The sequence below is a fragment of the Nansenia antarctica genome (assembly GCF_963989245.1).
Source record: "Nansenia antarctica genome assembly, chromosome: 2".
NCBI lineage: Eukaryota > Metazoa > Chordata > Actinopteri > Argentiniformes > Microstomatidae > Nansenia > Nansenia antarctica.
The window spans coordinates 76,824,978-76,844,358 of NC_137675.1; the positions used below are offsets into that span (position 1 = coordinate 76,824,978).

Sequence of the window (19,381 nt, forward strand, 5' to 3'; positions counted from 1 at the left end):
GATATTATTGTAAATTATTTTTACCCAGTTCTGTATTGTTTTGTTGATGTTTGCTGTTTTTAATACTTCTAGTAGGTAAGCATGATTGACCCTGTCGAAGGCTTTCTCCTGGTCTAAATTGAAAATACAGAAGGGGATTGACCTTTCTTCTGCATGGGAGAAGATGTCCCTAATGATGGTGAGATTGTCTGTAGTAGAGCGTCCTGGTGCTCCACAGGTTTGGTCTTGCTCAATAACATCTGGTATTTCTTTTTGTAGTCTGTACATGAGTATTTTGGTGAGAATTTTGTAGTCTGTGCAGAGTAAAGTTATGGGGCGCCAATTTTGAAGGTCTTCTGGGTCTCCTTTCTTGTATAGTAGTGTTATGATTCCTTTTGTCATGGTTGGGCACATCTCTCTTGTGTTATACATGTAATTAAAGACTTTTGTCATGCCAGCTTTTATTGGATCCCAGAAGGCTTTGTAAAACTCAACAGGAAGTCCATCTTGACCTGGGGTTTTGCCTTCAGTTAGGCTGTCTATTGCTTTTTTGATCTCCTCTGTTGTAATGGGCACCTCTTCCCCTTCTATTACTTTTCCAGCCACTCTCTCCGTGTCCCGAAGGAGCTCTTCTATCAGCTCTCTGTTTGTGTCTTTTTCAGTGTATAATTCTGTATAGAATTCTGTTACTATGTTTCTAATTTGTTGTGGGTCGTTTTGTTTTGTTCCTTTGTGTGTGTGAACATGTGCTTGAGTACATAAGTACTCTAATGTGCCCTGTTAATTACTTTCCCTTGGCAACAGCCTTGGGACAAGATAAAGTTTTCATATCACTAATATTCACTGTTGAGAATATTATTCATTTTTTTAACCTTGTTCCAGTGTTCAGGTCATAAATATATTGTGTTTTTCATCTGATTGTCTCCTCCACACTAGGCATTTGAACATGTACAATTGCTGATCACCACTTTCATATAATTTTGAGTGGTTTAGTCAACTTGGTCACACTGTAGGGTTCCGGGTCTAAAATGACCGCCATAGGAAATGAAATGGGTACCACCCCCCAATGCCCCACCCCACCCCCAACAATGAGTAGGCCACTGAGCAGGCCACTGTCTGTCAGGGAGGGTCTTTTTGAACCAAATGATATGGAAAACAGACCGGCCAAAAAGCAATGGACACTGGAAAAAGGTTAATCTAACATGACTTTAAAACCAAACACATTACTGTTTAGGATAACAGTATTTCTGTATGAATTACAGGACCAAGCAGGAGAGAGTGGAGTCTCCTGCTCCCAGCTGTCTGTCTATGAAGAGTGACAGGTCTATGGAGCACCCCCTCATAGAATTCAAAGAAGGAGTCTGTCCCCCTGATAAAAGGTGAGAGAGTTGGTGAAGCAGCTTTGTCAGACGTGCTTGAGTACACAAGTACTCTTGGGACTCATAATCAATTAAAAAGTGCCTGGACAAGATAGCACCAGTCACCTACGTAAAAATCACTAGCTTGCATATACCTTCTCCGCTGGCAAGACAGCTGTCTATGGCTGCAAACACATTGTATATCGTTGTATGATCAATTATTCAACCTCAAATCATTTTTTATTACATTTTTGCTGAAATGGTTGCTGAAATGGTTGACCAAATGACCAAACACATTACTGTTTAGGATAACAGTATTTCTGTATGAATTGCAGGATCTTGCAGGAGAGAGTGGAGTCACCTGCTCCCAGCTGTCTGTCTATGAAGAGTGACAGGTCTATGCAGCCACCCTTTAACTTCAAAAGAGAAGTCTGGTCTCCTGATCTTAGGTAATAGTTGAAATTAGAAGCTGTGGCAGACTGCAGCCAGCTATTGGAGGGATTCTATACACAGATAAGACCTTCTAATTTTCCCCTCTCTCTCTCTCTCTCTCTCTCTCTCTCTCTCTCTCTCTCTCTCTCTCTCTCTCTCTCTCTCTCTCTCTCTCTCTCTCTCTCTCTCTCTCTCTCTCTCTCTCTCTCTCTCTCTCTCTCTCTCTCTCTCTCTCTCTCTCTCTCTCTCTCTCTCTCTCTCTCTCTCTCTCTCTCTCTCTCTCTCTCTCTCTCTCTCTCTCTCTCTCTCTCTCTCTCTCTCTCTCTCTCTCTCTCTCTCTCTCTCTCTCTCTCTCTCTCTCTCTCTCTCTCTCTCTCTCTCTCTCTCTCTCTCTCTCTCTCTCTCTCTCTCTCTCTCTCTCTCTCTCTCTCTGTGTGTGTGTGTGTGTGTGTGTGTGTAGTGAGTTCAGTGCCAGTCTGCTGACTGAGGATCAGTTCAGATGCTCTGTGTGTTCAGAGGTGCTGAGGGACCCGGTCTCCATTCCCTGTGGACACAGTTACTGCCGGCAGTGCATCAGTACATACTGGGCCCAGCCCGACCCTGCAGGAGACTATGTGTGCCCCCAGTGCAGTAGGAGCTCCAGAGCCCGGCCTGAGCTCTCCACTAACGCAGCCTTGGCCAGGGTGCTCCAGGCTCTCCAGCAGGCAGGCTTCAGTCCTGCCCTCCCTGCTCTGGGCTACGCTGGGCCTGGGGACGTGGCCTGTGATGTCTGCTCCGGCCAGAAGCTACGAGCGGTGAAGACCTGTCTGACCTGCGCTGCCTCCTACTGTGAGAGCCACGTCAGGCAGCACTACACCGCCCCAGCTCTGCAGAGACACACCCTGGCCCAGCTCACTGGAGACGGGGGACACAAAGGTTACCATGGCAACACTGTGAAGACTGAGAGTGTCAAAGAGGTGATGTGATTAACAATGCTCTATTTTGAATGAAACTCAGTTGTACAGTAGTGATTGACTACATTAAGAATATTAAGAATAACTGAACTGACTGTATGTGTGTCATGTTTTCTGCCTAGGAGAAGAGTATGGAGAGTGAGACTGAGGAGGAGAGGGAGAGCGTCTGTAAAAAGAGGAAGATAGAAGAAGTTAAAGAGGAGGAATATTCTGAGCTGAAGAAGAGAATCAGTGAGCTGGAACAGGAGAACTCTGAGCTGAAGAACGTCTCTAAGTTGAACTCTGACCTGGAAGACGAGATCTCTCAACTCAAACATGACAACCAAGTGATCAGTAAAGAGAATTCCATGCCAAAACAAAATGCAACGTCTTACCTTCAGCAGCAGAGAGAGACTTTGAGAGGACCCCTGGAGGAGATGAAGAGAGCAGGTCAGTATCTTAGTTTATTTAACCATTTTAAACATAGCATGTAAAGAAATAAAACCATTGAGGATATTACACAATAAAGTTTTGGACTTATTTCCATTGTGGTTCTCATACTGGTATCACTCCACTCCACTGACAGACAGCTGTGACTCCCAGGTTGTTACTGAGTCTTACTTTGTTTCTGTATTGTTTGTGTCTTACTTTCTTTGTGGCTGTATTGTTATGCGTTTATTGGTTGTGGGATTGTGGATGTTGATCAGTGTCATTGATGATAATCATGATGACGTTTTGTAAGAGATTAGTTTTAGTCTCATTAAACATGATGAGTCATGATTCCTCTTGTGTCTCTCCCATGTGTTCTCTCTCAGGCTGGGTTGAGGTACCGGCACTGGGTCGGCCCATTCACCCTGGAATGCTGTATGACCGTCGCAGCGAGTCCTTCAGTACAGGTGAGAGGAAGAGGAAGCTGCTTTATTCATGCAGACATACTGCCTTTATATTCACTGTGTGTGCATACACTTTTTTAATCAATTTATTTTTCAAATGTACAGTAAGTGAATTCTATGACTGATGCCTCTTGGGATTCTATTATAATGAATATCCCATATTATCTGTTACCCTCAGCCTCCTTGTGGGACTCAGATACTATGATCAATGGTAAAACATCCCTGCCATCCACCCTTACTGAGGCCCAGGTGATAATAGATGTACCCTATCAGAACAACTGTTTCAAAGCACTGCGACTGGATCAGCCAACCAGAGCCAGCTTCCTGTCTGGACTGGTGGAGGTGGGAGGAGCTGCAAAGTCTCTGAACAATCCACCGCACCACTACCCGGTAACTACCCTACTCCTCAAAACACACCGTAGAAGAAGACATGAAGAGGAGACAGCCGAGTCGGGTAAACGTATACAGGTCAAACAATGTACACTTCAGTAGGATGAATGTGCATGGACCCTCTAATGTAGTCCAGGCGGGAGGTGAGTCCAGAGTGATGATCAGAGTATGGCAATGTTTCTTAGGTGGAAGAAGGCGGATCTGGTGATGGACTTGATGTGAGATTGGAAGGAGAGGGTGGAGTCAAGGATGACTGGATCCTGTCCAGTACTGCCAGGGCTAGCATCTGACAGACGAGAGAGAGAGAGAGAGAGAGAGAGAGAGAGAGAGAGAGAGAGAGAGAGAGAGAGAGAGAGAGAGAGAGAGAGAGAGGATGGAGGAATAGTAACTCAGACAGAGAAGGGAAAAGAGGTAGCCAGCCAGCGAGAGAGAGAGAGACATGGGTGCTCTGCACTATTGAGAGAAGTAGAACAATGCCCATTGTTACTGTACCATACCTGTCAACATTGGGATTTCTAAATAAGGGAAATTGTGTTACGTTCTAATGCTTTGGTCTGCATATCTTTAGCTTAAAGGGTCTTACCTTATTAGAATACCAAGATAAACTAAATTCTCTGTTGTTACAATGCTAATTGGCATTGTATTTTATAACGTTGGAAAGCCTGTTTATTTACCTTTACAATGATGTCCAACTTGTAAGGATCATGCATTTGTGGGATGGCCAAAATCCTCTGCCAATGCTAAACAGTGTATTCTCCTGTTGGTATTGACTCTTGTTTTGAGTTGTTTGGTGGATTGGATGATTGAACTCTCTCTCAGTACAAGGAACAAACAAGATATATGGTCAATTTGACACTTTATTCATTTAATACACCGTCAGGAGCCTCAGTAGCAGGTGGAAGATCCATACGCATTTTTCATCATTATAAGCATGATAGTGTTGTATCTGACTAAAGACTACAAACATGATTTCAGTATCTACAACCTACACTTTTGTTTTTGAGCCCTTAAAGTACATCATCTAACGTCCACAGGGGGGCAGCAGAGACAATGTTATCAGAGACTATGTTACTTGTATAGTATATTAGAGGGTCAAAACATTATTATTTTGGTTTCACAGGGCAGGGTTATCACAGAGACAGAGCAGGGTTATCATAGAGCAGGGTTACCACAGAGCAGGGTTACCACAGAGCAGGGTTATCACAGGGCAGGGTTATCACAGAGACAGAGCAGGGTTACCACAGAGCAGGGTTACCACAGAGCAGGGTTATCACAGAGACAGGGTTACCACAGACCAGGGTTATCACAGGGCAGGGTTATCACAGAGACAGAGCAGGGTTATCACAGAGCAGGGTTATAACAGGGCAGGGTTATCACAGAGACAGAGCAGGGTTATCACAGAGCAGGGTTATCACAGGGCAGGGTTATCACAGGGCAGGGTTATCACAGAGACAGAGCAGGGTTATCACAGAGACAGAGCAGGGTTATCACAGAGCAGGGTTATCACAGAGCAGGGTTATCACAGGCCAGGGTTATCACAGGGCAGGGTTATCACAGAGCAGGGTTACCACAGAGCAGGGTTATCACAGAGACAGAGCAGGGTTATCACAGAGACAGAGCAGGGTTATCACAGAGCAGGGTTATCACAGAGCAGGGTTATCACAGGCCAGGGTTATCACAGGGCAGGGTTATCACAGAGCAGGGTTACCACAGAGCAGGGTTATCACAGAGACAGAGCAGGGTTATCACAGAGCAGGGTTATCACAGAGACAGAGCAGGGTTATCACAGAGCAGGGTTATCACAGAGACAGAGCAGGGTTATCACAGAGACAGAGCAGGGTTACCACAGAGACAGAGCAGGGTTATCACAGAGACAGAGCAGGGTTATCACAGAGACAGAGCAGGGTTATCACAGAGCAGGGTTATCACAGAGACAGAGCAGGGTTATCACAGAGCAGGGTTATCACAGAGACAGAGCAGGGTTATCACAGAGCAGGGTTATCACAGAGCAGGGTTATCACAGGGACAGAGCAGGGTTATCACAGAGACAGAGCAGGGTTATCACAGAGACAGGGTTATCACAGGGCAGGGTTATCACAGAGCAGGGTTATCACAGAGACAGAGCAGGGTTATCACAGGGCCAGGGTTATCACAGGGCAGGGTTATCACAGGGCCAGGGTTATCACAGAGCCATAACTGCTCATTTCAAACATCATACATGTCACACTGACACAGATAAAGCACAGGTCTAAATCACACTTGCAAAGAAGGATCATTGAAGTTGGTGATATAATATTTGTAGCACACACATTGTACAGTGTATGGCAAAATGTGATTTCATCCCTATTTTTTTCTTTGTTCATGACATGATAGTGTTGTATCTGACTAAAGACTACAAACATGATTTCAGTATCAACAACCGACACTTTTGTTTTTGAGCCCTTAATAAGATAAAATAAAAATCAAGGTAAACATTTCTCATCCGAATTGTGCTTGAAAAGCATGTAGCTAACTTTTACTTAGGCTTGACAGTCCACCATTAATTCTAATAATTTAAATTCACCAAGTGCATGCCTCTGAAGTAAAAAAAAAAAAAAAAAGTTGTATCTTAAAAGAAAGCACTGCAATGGAAAAACAACCTCACAATTGATTCTAATAAATGCAATAGCTACCACTTCTTCAACCTTACCTATGATAATTGTGCAAGCGCTTAAAAGTCCTATTTCTTTTTTCAGTGTCACTCTATCGGGGATATCGTCACGCGTGTTGTTCCCGTCTTTCAAGGACTTCTCTCCGGCCACCTGCTCTTGCCGTGACCAGATACTTCTTTTCCGCTTTTCTCCATCCATGTCTGCGACCATATCAAAGGCTCTCTCGAATCCCTCTCTTTAACTCATGCACGCTGAATAGCGTGCGCACGCGCAACAATCTGTCGCTGTCCAGGGTAGACTGCTAACTACCCTGCTCTCGTGCCATCAACTACTTGAGCATCACTGCTTTCGAAGACCCACTGTCGGAGACCCCCCTCAATCGGATTTGTTCGAAGTGCGTCTTTTTTCGCTTCATCATGCTGTATAGGGTAAGGCCTACAGTATAAACATATATCATATACATATCAAACCAAATCACATTTACCTATTGTTGAGGTAGTGGCGGTTGAGGTGAATCAGTTGCGATTTCTAATGGCCTGCGCATAGAAACTGTTCCGGAGCCTGTTGGACCGGGTCTGGATGCTCCGGTACCTTTCGCCAGAAGGCAACAGAGAACAGGGAGTGGCTGGGGTCTCTGATGATCTTACCACCTTCCTCTTGCACCTCGAGTAAATGTCCTGAACGGCAGGTAGTTTGCAGCCCATGACATTTCACAACTTAAATAAAAAACGATTCAAACTGATAAGAGCGGTCTTTAAATTGTGTGAAATAAAGTTTATTGCTTAGACTTTTCATTGAACAACACAATACATATATTTCCTTTACAAGGAAAAAGTAATTTACGTGAGAACAGTTTAGCAAATATTTTCTTGGTTCACCATATATTTCATGTCAGATACACACAATCACACAACACTGCCCTCTGACCCCTCTTGTATCTAAAATAAATAAGCCCCAGGCAGTCATGTTATATTGATACACCTCTACAGCCTCCTGAGGAGAGGCCGCAGTTGAACTGTTGGGACGGGATCCGAAAGAGAGGAGTGCTCCGTGCATGCATCCAAAAGAGGGCCTTCTTCATGCTTCCCTTCCCCTCTAAAGGACCCTAGTGTGGAATTTAGGAAGTCAAGTTGTGCAGTCGCACCAGGGCTTTTCTTCCCCTCTCTCGCTAATGCCAGACTACACAATAAAGGGCCTGGATTCAGCTGATCCTGTTAGAAGGCCAATAAAACGGGGAGCTGCTTTGTCCTGCGGGCAGGAAAGCTGAACACTGCCAGCAGTGTGCAACACTTTAAAGGAGGAAGCAGAGCAGAAAACCAATACATCACAGGAGGAGCCACTCTGGGTGAGGGGAAGGTGGACACTGGACAGTGTCAGAGGCCGAGAGAAAACTCCATCCGGTGTCTTTTCACTGCAAAGAAGCCATTAGATCATGGGGCAAGTGCGAAAGTTCACACAAGGGTCAAAGGTTTCGATGCGCTGTACCTCCAACATGAAAACAAACGACAACAGCAGGGAAGACTGTCCCCTCAAATGTAAACACTAATCCCAGAGGAGTCATGTCAGCACGTCTGAGGTCTCATCCCGTTCACCCTACAGTTTGTAACAATAGGCAAGGTGAGAATGATGTCTTAACATTCCCTCACCCCATGAGAGTTCATGTAGTCAATTCATACTCGGCCAGCATGCCATTATCACTGTCTGTTGTGTTGAGTGTGGAGGGGAGGGGATGGCAGAGACAGGTCACTACCAGGGTAAACTCCATGCAGCCAGGTCACATGGTACACACTGGTATAAAAGGCAGTCCTGACTGTGGTTGGGGGAAAAGGGACTTCCAACAGGCTGCCAAGAAAGTGTTCCTTCACTGACAAAATGCTTTAGTGCAAATGGAATGGATTTAGAAGGATCTGCTGTTTGAATCCCAGGCAGTGAAAGTGTACTTAATAGTCCTTTACCAGGAAAAGCCTCTTCTACTCTATCTAGTGGTTAGCAACTGATCCTGTGTACCTCTCCTAAGTCTACACTAGACAGACTTATAGGCCATGATATGGATCTATTGGATTTCTTCCAACTCATGAACAGCATGTAATCTTTGTACATCTCATTCGTGGCCCTCTGTAGCTCAGTTGGTAGAGAATGGCGCTAACAACGCTTATGTTGTGGGTTCAATTCCCCTTTGGGACCATATATACTGAAAATGTATGCACTCACCGCAATGTAAGTCGCTTTGGATAAAAGCGTCAGCTAAACGGCATATATATTTAGGAAGAGCTTAAACACAACTTGTTTAATTTAACATTTAAAATATCACAATCGCTATTCCTTTCAGACCTTCAACAACTCCCAACTTTTGGGTCCCCTTTAACAGCATTGACACTCGGCTGTACCGTAAATCAAACCAACGGATTGTGGAAGAAGTTATGGATGTGCTGGGCTGCAGCCTGGCCCACCAGGGGCTCTAGTTCACGGGTCCCAGCGTTGCACAGCTGGTGGACGTTGGAGAAGTTCTGGAGCAGAGCCATGGCTTTGACCTTCCCCACCCCCGGGATCTGCTGTACCAGGGCCAGGACCACAGGGTCCAACAACCGAGACACACTCTTCCTGCGGAACGGGTTCTCTTTACTCTCTCCATGCACCTGCAGAAAACACCCGCGGAAGTAACCAAAAATCACCAATTATTCAGCCACTGAAAGTCATTCATTATCACTTGTTACGCTTGCCTGGCTCAGGACAAGGTGACAAAAAGGGAGACGACACATGGAGAACAATAATAGGAGATTTATTAAAGAATAATATGTTAAATGGAAATAATGTTAAAGTAAATAGTAACAACAAATAGTAACAACAACCAAAAAGGCTGCTGGTCGACCAGGAAGAGAGCGAGTCCATCAATTTGACCCCCTCTTAAAGTTCCTGGGACAATCAGGATGATCACCCCCACCTGTGCCCATCTGGAACCAAAAGAGAAGGTCAACAAGACAACAGATGATTGGCGCCCACTGGTGGTACCAGTGTGGATCGTCACATCCCCCCCCTTAAAACAGAGGCCTACTAAAAAGGTCTCTGCAAATTTGTTTCCCAGATTACAAATAATACAAATAATAACAATAGTTTATGGCAAAGAAAACAGTGATCTCTGCCACACAGCCTAATCGTCAAATCCCAACCTCCCCTACAACCTGCCCACCCTCCAGCAATTCCTGGTACCTGGAAAAGCTCTATTTAAGGAGGGAGGAGCAAGAGAAAGAGAGATTAAGGACAAGAGTTTTAGACCGGCAGCATTGATTCACCTGGTAAGGCGCTGGCTCGGACTCTGCAAAGTATGCAAAAAGGTCAGGGGGTTATGATCTGAACAAACGACCACTGGATGGGACCCCCCCCTCCCACATAAACATCAAAGTGCTGCAGAGCCCAAACCAGTGCCAAACAGAAACCAAACAGTACTCAAACAATAACACATAAATCAGCCAATGTCTCATGGTCTTAAGCCGAGGACGCAAAACACCGTCTCCAGGCCCACTCACATCCTCCTCCCCTCCTGCTGCCACCACAGGAGTGGACGGAGATGGAGACACCCCATGCACTGTGGTCTGTGTAGACCCTCTACGGCTAGGGGCATCGATCAAATAATTCTGTTCGGACACCTGTCGTACAACAGAGTAGGGACCAGTAAATTTTGCCTGGAAAACTGGGTCACTCACAGAACAATCATTATGAGGAAGCCATTGACGAACCAACACATCCTCCAAGAGAAAACAACCACTTTCAGAGCTCTCCAGCTCATCCTTAGGCTGAATCCCACTGAGCAGTAGCTTCAGCTCAGGATCCTCCTGTTGGGCTAAAATCAACTCACTCCGAGACAAAGACGGCGGCAGATCAGGAAACTGAAAAACAGAATTGTCAGGAGTGAACTTATCAGACTCTTTACCATCATCAATTTTAGGGTCCATGCAACTCATAGCACGAGTCATGGCGCAGGCAGTAAAAACCTCAGGAAACTCCTTCACACTTAGGTCGGGTCCTGTTGGCCGTGTAAACCCAGAACTAACAACCAGAGGTGGGGGCACATCACTCCACACTCTTCCTCCAGCCAGGTTATTTCCTAAAATGACTGCCACACCCACCACAGGCAGAGAGGGTCGAACACCAATAGTTACTACCCCCTGGACCAGATCAGAGTAAAGCTCAATTTCATGCAAGGGGACAGACAAAGTCTGCATCCCCATCCCTCCAGCTTTTATTGGACAGATGAAAGTCAACCACGCCAAGCTCATTCTCGAAGATGATTTTCACACTTCCTAGAGTCAAAAAGTCAATGAAAGGTACAATTCTACAGGAAGAAGTGTAGCCTGCAATACATGCTACACCATAAAGGCTTATTCTATCGTTTGTGTTGTCAGGGTCATTTGTGTCCTCCCCCCCAAAAAAATGTAAAGGCTAAAAAAAGTGCTTCAACAAATGAGTAGTGTTGTCTACCCACAGATCAGACAGTTGTTGTCTTATCAGACTCCATGGCACTTTACCACCGAGTCAGACAACCTTCCCAACTCACTCATCAGTTTAACTTGGATCAAAAGGACATCATTTGAGGTGTTTTTCATCACCTTGATTGGTTGGTCTGCGTTACTCCGAACTGCAGGGGGAAGTTTTATTTATTTTCTTTAACCAGATGTCAATTGAGAATCAATTGATTGAACATCAACAGTTCAAAGTTGATGGGTGAGTTGAGAAGGCAAGTTACCATGCAGTCGTATAACGTGGCTGTTTGTTTTGACTAGGTTGCTTAGCGAGTTTAAAGAGCACTGATTGTAAAACTGTGTGCTGTCCCTTCAGCATCTGATACCAGACCCACCTCATTAACATTGAAATTGTTTGGGGCTTTCGAAGGCAATGAAAGCGTTGTCTTTTTCCAACCTTATCAGAACATTATGGAAAGGAGGGGGAAACATAACGTCTTATCGAAGGGAGTAGGCCAGGGAGTGCAAATGGCAATGCTTTCATAGTTGTTCTCACAGTCTTTGCCTGATTGTGCCTCTGTCAACATGAGGACTGTCTTGTTTCATGTGTGACCGCTCCTCCAGAGTCTATCCAATCACTGCCTCTTCCATGATAATAGAAAACAAAAAAGCTACATAACCTGTACTCAGAGCTGTGAAACCAATACAACATTGTATATTATAGCCTACATACTCTGGTCGTTTATACTGCAGGGAAGGTAAGTTACTATATAAGCAGTAGTTATATAGAGTGTTATGTAGGGAAGGCTATACAATAGTAGTTATATGCAGTGTTATGTTTGAGTCAATGCTTTGTGATACAGGTTTTACACTATCCTACTATCAGATTAGATTAAACTTGATTGTCATTGCACTGCGCAAGTAGGCTACTATACAACGCAAAATAGAGTTTAGCATCTAACCAGATGTGCAAATAGTGATATAAGAACATGATATTAAAAAACATGACAATGATAGTGATAGGTAGCCTACAGGAAGGCAAGTACTGTAGTTTAGAGGGAGATACAGTTATGAGCTATGTAACAGTTAAGGTAGTTAACTATTGTTAAACTCCCTCTTGTGAAGTGGGATTACAGCTTGTTATAGCTTTTTAAAATCTGGATCATCAGATCATAAACTGAGCAGTTTCTAGGAAACTTGTCTACCTTGAAGACAATCTTACTCTCTGTAGTTTTTGATGGTCCTGGGAACCCTTTTCATTTGTACATTTCACTAATGCCCTGGAGGCATTTCCACAGCCTCACCAGCTCACCAGAGAGTGTCTTGTTGGATGTCTACTCCGTAGAGACGGGGTTATCACACACGTTTCGTGCCTCCTCTGTCTGGAGGACTGTGATAATCCCCCGCTAGATCTCCTAGGGGAATCCAACAGGCCAATAGAGACATCCTCCCAGGACCTGTAGTCTATACTAGAGAGAACATACGGCTGTAAGGGAAGGACACACCTTTCCTGTTCTAGGGGGCTCAGGATACTGGGGCTGATGGTAATGACTGGTCCCAAGGAACCTGAAGTGCACTAGTCATGGAATTTGCATACTGTGTATGAGAGGCACTATGAGAATGAACATGCCCACCGTTAAGCACAGCTGTCACAAAACCAACAGCTGGAATTAAGTTTATTCCTTTAAAACTAAAATGGTTTAATTTGAGCCTCAATCATCCTCATTTAAATGTCATTTGAGGCTATCTATATACTTTTTTTCTGGTAAAGATTTGGTTTATTCTACAGAATTTGACGGTGCTGGCACTATGCTGCATGACGACAAAACAATGGAAACAATAAAGAGATTTTCATTTTCATTTTTTGAGCTCTTGCGCATAAATTATCCGAACAGTACTTGGGCGCATCACCCAAAACAACTTTTGTTCAAGTGTGTTTCCGCCCACGCCGACAGCAGCACGATGCATCTTCATTTGTGTCATCATCCTCGTTTGACAAGTCAGAACAATGCTGAGCTCACCGCCGGCGCACAGCCACACACGGAGGCTGCGTTCGTAAACTCGTTCTGGAAATCTGATCAGCACTCATGGAACGCCTCTTGTCCAATCAAATTACTTGATCCCTTTATGACGTTGAACCCAGTGTGCGCTCCGTCGCTCTTAGAGCGAATTTACGAACGCACACTGAACCAAATACGCAATGAAATGCTCTCAGAGAACAGAACACAAATGGATAGTTTAGTTCAGCCACTTGTTGCCCAGTATCTCGCTATGGGCTATCAATCAAATGAAAAGTCAACATGGAAATATTGGATCAAATGGAAAAGAAAAAGAACAATCTTAAGTTTTTTTTTATTGTATTGTATCATTACGAACTCGAAATCGTCTACTGGTTTATGTGTACCACATTGAATTTACGCACACAGTAGAATACGTCCATAACCACAAGTTGATACGCTTCGATAACGTCTTTATTGACAACAGCATATATTCATGTTAATGTTCTAATGTAATGTAGCGTTGTCACAAACCAGACGGAGGGTTCTTGATTTCCAGCTTTATTCTCAGTTCTTACAAGTTATAACTCTCTTAATTCACACTCAAACTTATCTAACACCCAGCACTCAATCCTCTCGTCTCACTCTCCCACTCTCTCTCCCAAGTCCCTCCTCTTCCGCTCCCAGCCCCAGAACCCTCCCTCCCCCGGATGAACGTCATCCAACAACAACAACTCTTAAAGCCACAGTAATGTTAACCCACTAGAACTCAGTCCGTTACACTACCTCCCCCCCACAAAGTCACTCGCCCCGAGTGACCACTCATAGTCTCTCAGGTACCTTGGGGGCCTTACTCTCCTCTGGGGCCACCTGGGGGTGGGGGGGTGGGTGGGCGACCGTTCATCGGGGGGGAAATGGGTTGGGGAGGGGCGGGGGTACGACACTCCATGGGGGGGGGATTTGGCGGGGCGGGGAGGGGGGGTGGTAGTCCATTGGGGGGGGGGTTGGCCGGGGCGGGGGGGCGAAACTCCATCAGGGGGGGGATTTGGTGGGGCGGGGAGGGGGGGTGATAGTCCATTGGGGGGGGGTTGGGCGGGGCGGGGGGGGGTCTGGTGCTCAACCCGGTTACCGCGCCGTTCACCCCCTTCTCCTGGGGGGGTGCCCGTGCCACGGTAGGGGGCCAGTCTATCTCGATGCAGGGCGACTCTCCTACCTCTTGGCGGCAGCTGGACCCTGTACACGACTTCGCTCAGTCTCTCGAGGACCCTGCAGGGCCCCATCCACTTGCTGTCTAGTTTGGGGCACCTGCCTTTCTTTCTCTGGGGGTTGTAAACCCAGACCAGCTCCCCGGCCGTGAAATGCTGCCCTTTGGTGTGCACGTCGTAGTTCCTCTTCTGTCTCGCCCCTGCACTCCGCAGTTGTTTTCTGGCGAACTCGTGGGCGCACTCCAGTCGATCCTGCAGCTTTCGGGCATATTCCAGCCCCGGGGGGTCCGCCGGGGGGTCGGGCGGTCTGCCCAACATCATCTCAGCCGGGGTCCTAATCTCCCTGCCCAGCATGAGAAGTGCGGGGGAGCAGGAGGTGGAGTCTTGCGTCGCAGACCGGTACGCCATCAACACCAGGGGGACATGCGCGTCCCAGTCTCGCTGGTGTTTAGCCGTCACTATGGCCAGTTGCTGTCCCAGCGTGCGGTTAAATCTTTCAACTAGTCCGTCGCTTTGTGGGTGGAGGGGTGTGGTGCGGGTCTTGTGGGAGCCAAGCTTTTCGCACATGGCCGCAAACACGCGAGATTCAAAGTTCCTGCCTTGGTCGGTGTGAATGACCTCAGGGACCCCCAGTCTGCTGAACATCCCCTCCACCAGTGCATCCACTATTGTCTCTGCTTCTTGGTCCGGCAGGCAGTACGCCTCCGGCCACTTTGTGAAATAATCCATGGCAGTGAGGATGTAGCGGTTTCCTTTGTCTGAGCGAGGAAACGGCCCTAGCACGTCAATCCCCACTCTCTCCATGGGACAGCCTGTGGGAAACTGCTGGAGTTGGGCGTGAGATGTGCCCGTGGGGCCTTTACGTGCTGTGCAGCTGTCACAGCGGCGGCAGTAGTCCCCCACGTCCCGCCCATGTTGGCCCCAGTAGAACCCCTGACGAAGGCGGCGGAGCGTTTTGCTGACCCCGAAATGACCAGATCCAGGGGCTCCGTGGACTGATTGTAGCATTGTTTCCCGCAGGGTCCTGGGTACGACCACCTGCCACAGCGTCTCTCCTGTGGCCGCGTCTTTCCACCCCCTCTGCAGTACCCCGTCACACAGGCGCAGGTTGGTAAACATACTCCACAGCCCCTTTGTAGCCCTTGAACACAGGCCGATCTCTTCCAACTGGGGTTGGTGTTGCGCCGCTACCCACGTGAGCACGGGCCCGATGTCAGCATCCTCTTCCTGTTTGCGGCTCCACTCTCCCGCGTCGATAGCTGTTAGGGCCGCTGCGGCGCATCTCACCCCTTGTCGCAGCTGCTCCTCCTCCCGCACCTCTCTTCTTTCGCAGTAGGTACAGCCGTCAGTGGCGCAGGGCCGGCGGGAAAGCGCGTCCGCGTTTCCATGCTGTCTACCCGCACGGTGGATCACGTTGAAGTCGTACGCCTGTAGCTCCTCGATCCAGCGTGCCAGCTGGCCCTCTGGCTCTCTGAAGGTCATGAGCCACTGCAAGGCGGAGTGGTCACTCCGAATGGCTGTCTATGGCACTGCAAATACTTTTGGCTTACACGTGAGCTGTAGCAGCGCTCCAATTGGCTGTCTCCTATGGCCGGGGCACAGAAAAGTGCGCCCCGAGCATGCACATATTATAGGCTTACCTAGGCTGCAGCCTAGGGCCACTACCACTAGGGGTAGTACAAATTTAAAAATGCGTGAGATTTGAGAGCCCTGAATATCCGGTTGTTAAGTCTGACGTCAAACGTGACGTTTTGCAATTTCCGGATCCAAACCAGAAATTCTCCGCACCAGAATACCAGTGTACTACAGCGGTAGAATGACAGTTCAATCGTTTTTTAGACTCAGATCTATTCATACAACAAGGGACACAGCACTTTCCCGTTTTCCCCATATTTGTCAGCGTCTTTGAGCCTCGGAAAAGCGCTATACAAATATAATTAATTATTATTATTACTGAGGCATTTCGAAGACAGCGCCTCAGCCAACTTTGGACCCGGAAACACGTCGCGACTTAACAACCGATATTCGGACAGACAACAGGAGAGGAGAGCAACAGAGAGACAGACAACAGGACACAAGGATTTTCAAAATCTTAACCGAAATCTTATCTGAGACAGACCCCACACATGAAGATAAAAATCTTGGATTGAACAGCCTTGATCGTATTGTGTGTGGTGTGCGCCGATTTTCCCATTTCAGCACCCCACAGACATAAAGATTTTCGTTACGACAGACTCCAGACTCTCTAGAGTCTCGTTCCCCAAGCCAGAAATCTCACGTGAACCCATCCTTTTAATATTGCCTTTAAATTACAAAATAATTACATTAAGATTATATAATGATTAAAGCACTTTGAGCCGCAACGTTTGCAGGAAAAGCGCTATACAAATAAAGTTATTATTATTATTATCTAACGTAGTACCCTGACTGACCTGTACAAGACAACCATGTGCGACAGGGCAAATAAAGTGCTGAATAACGAAAAGAAGAAGTCAGCTCGCTTCTTGATTGGCTACGTTATAGTTGGACTCGCGAGCAGGGTTGCCAGATGGAAATGACATTTTCCACCCTAACCACAGTCTAAAACCGCGAATTCCACCCAAAATCTGGCAACCCTATGATTTCTGGTCGTAAATATTGAACACATTTGACATTTACGATTGCCGGCCACGCCCATTTTCCGAGCAGGTTGTCAGGAGAGACAATTGACAATTGACAATTGATTGACTCTTAACACACCTCACACCACAGGATTTTGTTATAGGAAAATGTTAAGAGCCATCTGATAATCGGGCGTTTTCTGTCGTTTTCAGCCATCCGAAAATCGGGCCAAAATCGGCCAGAAAATCCTTATGTGTGCTTAAGGAACTGTGATCTGTAATGGCTTTTCGGTCCTAACCCTAATTACCATGGTTACCAAACAGTTAAGATATGATATGCAACTTAGGACGTTTCTGTAATACGGCCCCTGGTCTTCTTAATTCCATCTCGAAACTTATGGAAAAAATAGTTTATGAACAGGTTGATAGGTACCTTACCGAAAAAAATCTGATGTATGAATTTCAATCAGGATTCAGAACATCCCATTCCACTGACACATGCCTTCTCTATTTGAACGACCACATCAACCATGAGGTGGACTCGGGCAAGTACTGCGGCATGGTCATGCTGGACCTCCAGAAAGCCTTCGACACAGTAGATCACCACATATTGTTAGATAAACTGAAAGCAATTGGGTTCGATAGAACATCGGTGAGCTGGATGCAATCCTACTTAGAGGGGAGGGAACAGGTGGTTAGTGTGAACGGAACACTGTCCCCCCCCCTCCCAGTGACCTGCGGCGTTCCACAAGGAAGCATATTGGGACCTTTACTGTTCCTAATATATGTGAATGACATGTCATCAGCATGTAATTGCAATTTGTTCCTGTTCGCGGATGACTCGGCTCTGCTGGTCTCTGACAGGGACATATTGCAGGTGGAAAAAGCGCTAAGCACTGAACTGAGTAGAATCTGCATCTGGCTAGCTGACAATAAACTATCAATACACCTAGGTAAAACTGAAACCATCCTATACGGATCCCCATCTAAACTCAGAAAGGCTGAACATTTTAAAATAAAAGTGGGTAACATTAATATCACAAGAAAAGAGGATATTACATACCTGGGCTCCATCTTAGAGGCAAATCTTTCCGGAGATAAAATGGCAGCAAAAGTAATCAAAAAAGTGAACCATAGAACTAGATTCTTGTACAGGATATCCTCACTTGTCAGTAAAAACACACTGAGGACCCTATCAGGAGCTCTCATTCAATGTCACTTCGACTATGCCGTAACATCATGGTACTATAGAACCACAAAGGCCCATAAAACAAGACTCCAGACAGCCCAAAATAAACTGGTTAGGCTTCTGCTAGGCCTCAACCCTAGGACACATCTAACCGCTGCTCATTTTTTGAGCCTTGATTGGCTACGAGTAGTTGACAGAGTGCAGCAGCTTGCACTGGGCCTGGTCTTCAAGATACGCTACACCACAAAGACACCCAAGTACCTGTCAACATACTTCCAAAAAGTGAACAACGTCCACACATACAACACCAGAGGAAGCTCCACGAACCACGTTCAACCGCGTTGCACCACAAACAAGGGGTTAAACTCGTTTGCAAACTATGCAGTAAAGATGTGGAACGCCCTTCCTATAATCTTAAAGGAGTGCAAAACACTGCCCACCTTCAAAACCACTCTCAAAAAACATTTACAGGAGGCTGCAATCCGTAACTGGACCCTCTAAAACAAAAATCAGATTAAAAGACCCGAACTACCCACTGTACATACTTTGTGTTTTGTCCCCCGCCCCCACCTGTGGTGTATGTCCCCACCTGTCCTACCCGCTGTACATACCTTATGTTTTGTTGTATTGTTCTTCCCATGATGGATGTACGTTTATCTTGTAGATAGTAATAGTTATTTGTCTGTATTATCTTGTAGATAGTACTAGTTCTTTTCTTATGTCTGTCTTACATGTAACGATGAATTGAAAATCAAGGACCCCAATGGAAAAAAGCCAGTGGCTTTCTTGGGTTTTTATCCTTTTAGTTGACCTTGTATGTAATATGTACTTTCATGTACCTACTTCTGCAAACCTTCTAATAAAGTTTCCAATCAAAACCAATCAATCAAGGTCAACATCCACGATGTCCCACGCCCGGTTGTATGCAATCGTGTCTACTCAGGGTCACCAGGAAACATTTGACTCACATTTAGAGATGTTCAGCGATACCTGGGTTGTAGGACGTCTGATCACTCCAGAAACAAAAGATAATTCCAACAAGCTACGTACACATGTACAACAGTAACTATGCGCTTGAATCAAAACAAGACGCGATGAACACGTTGTCGCACGTTTCTCAAGTAAATGTATCTTTGTAAATGAGGACTTCTTCGAAATAAGACCGCCAAAGTTAAACTTTATTTAGCTTTTAAATATGATAAATAGGAATCAAGAAACCACAAACAATATGCAAATTATATTAATAATTGATGTTGTTTATTTATTTTTACAAATAAGATATTGTATTATAGTATTGA

The 19,381-nt window shown here is 45.9% G+C and overlaps 1 protein-coding gene across 1 annotated transcript; it reads left to right on the forward strand.

Moving 5' to 3' along the window:
- Positions 1 to 1,230: 1,230 nt before the first annotated feature.
- LOC308150644 (uncharacterized protein) lies at positions 1,231 to 6,800 on the forward strand (the record flags this gene model as incomplete). Its single annotated transcript, XM_080523453.1, has 7 exons — positions 1,231 to 1,358; positions 1,673 to 1,786; positions 2,239 to 2,725; positions 2,845 to 3,055; positions 3,517 to 3,597; positions 3,791 to 3,984; positions 6,720 to 6,800. 7 exons carry the CDS (start codon positions 1,231 to 1,233, stop codon positions 6,798 to 6,800), a joined length of 1,296 nt encoding a protein of 431 aa, XP_080379579.1.
- Positions 6,801 to 19,381: the final 12,581 nt, after the last annotated feature.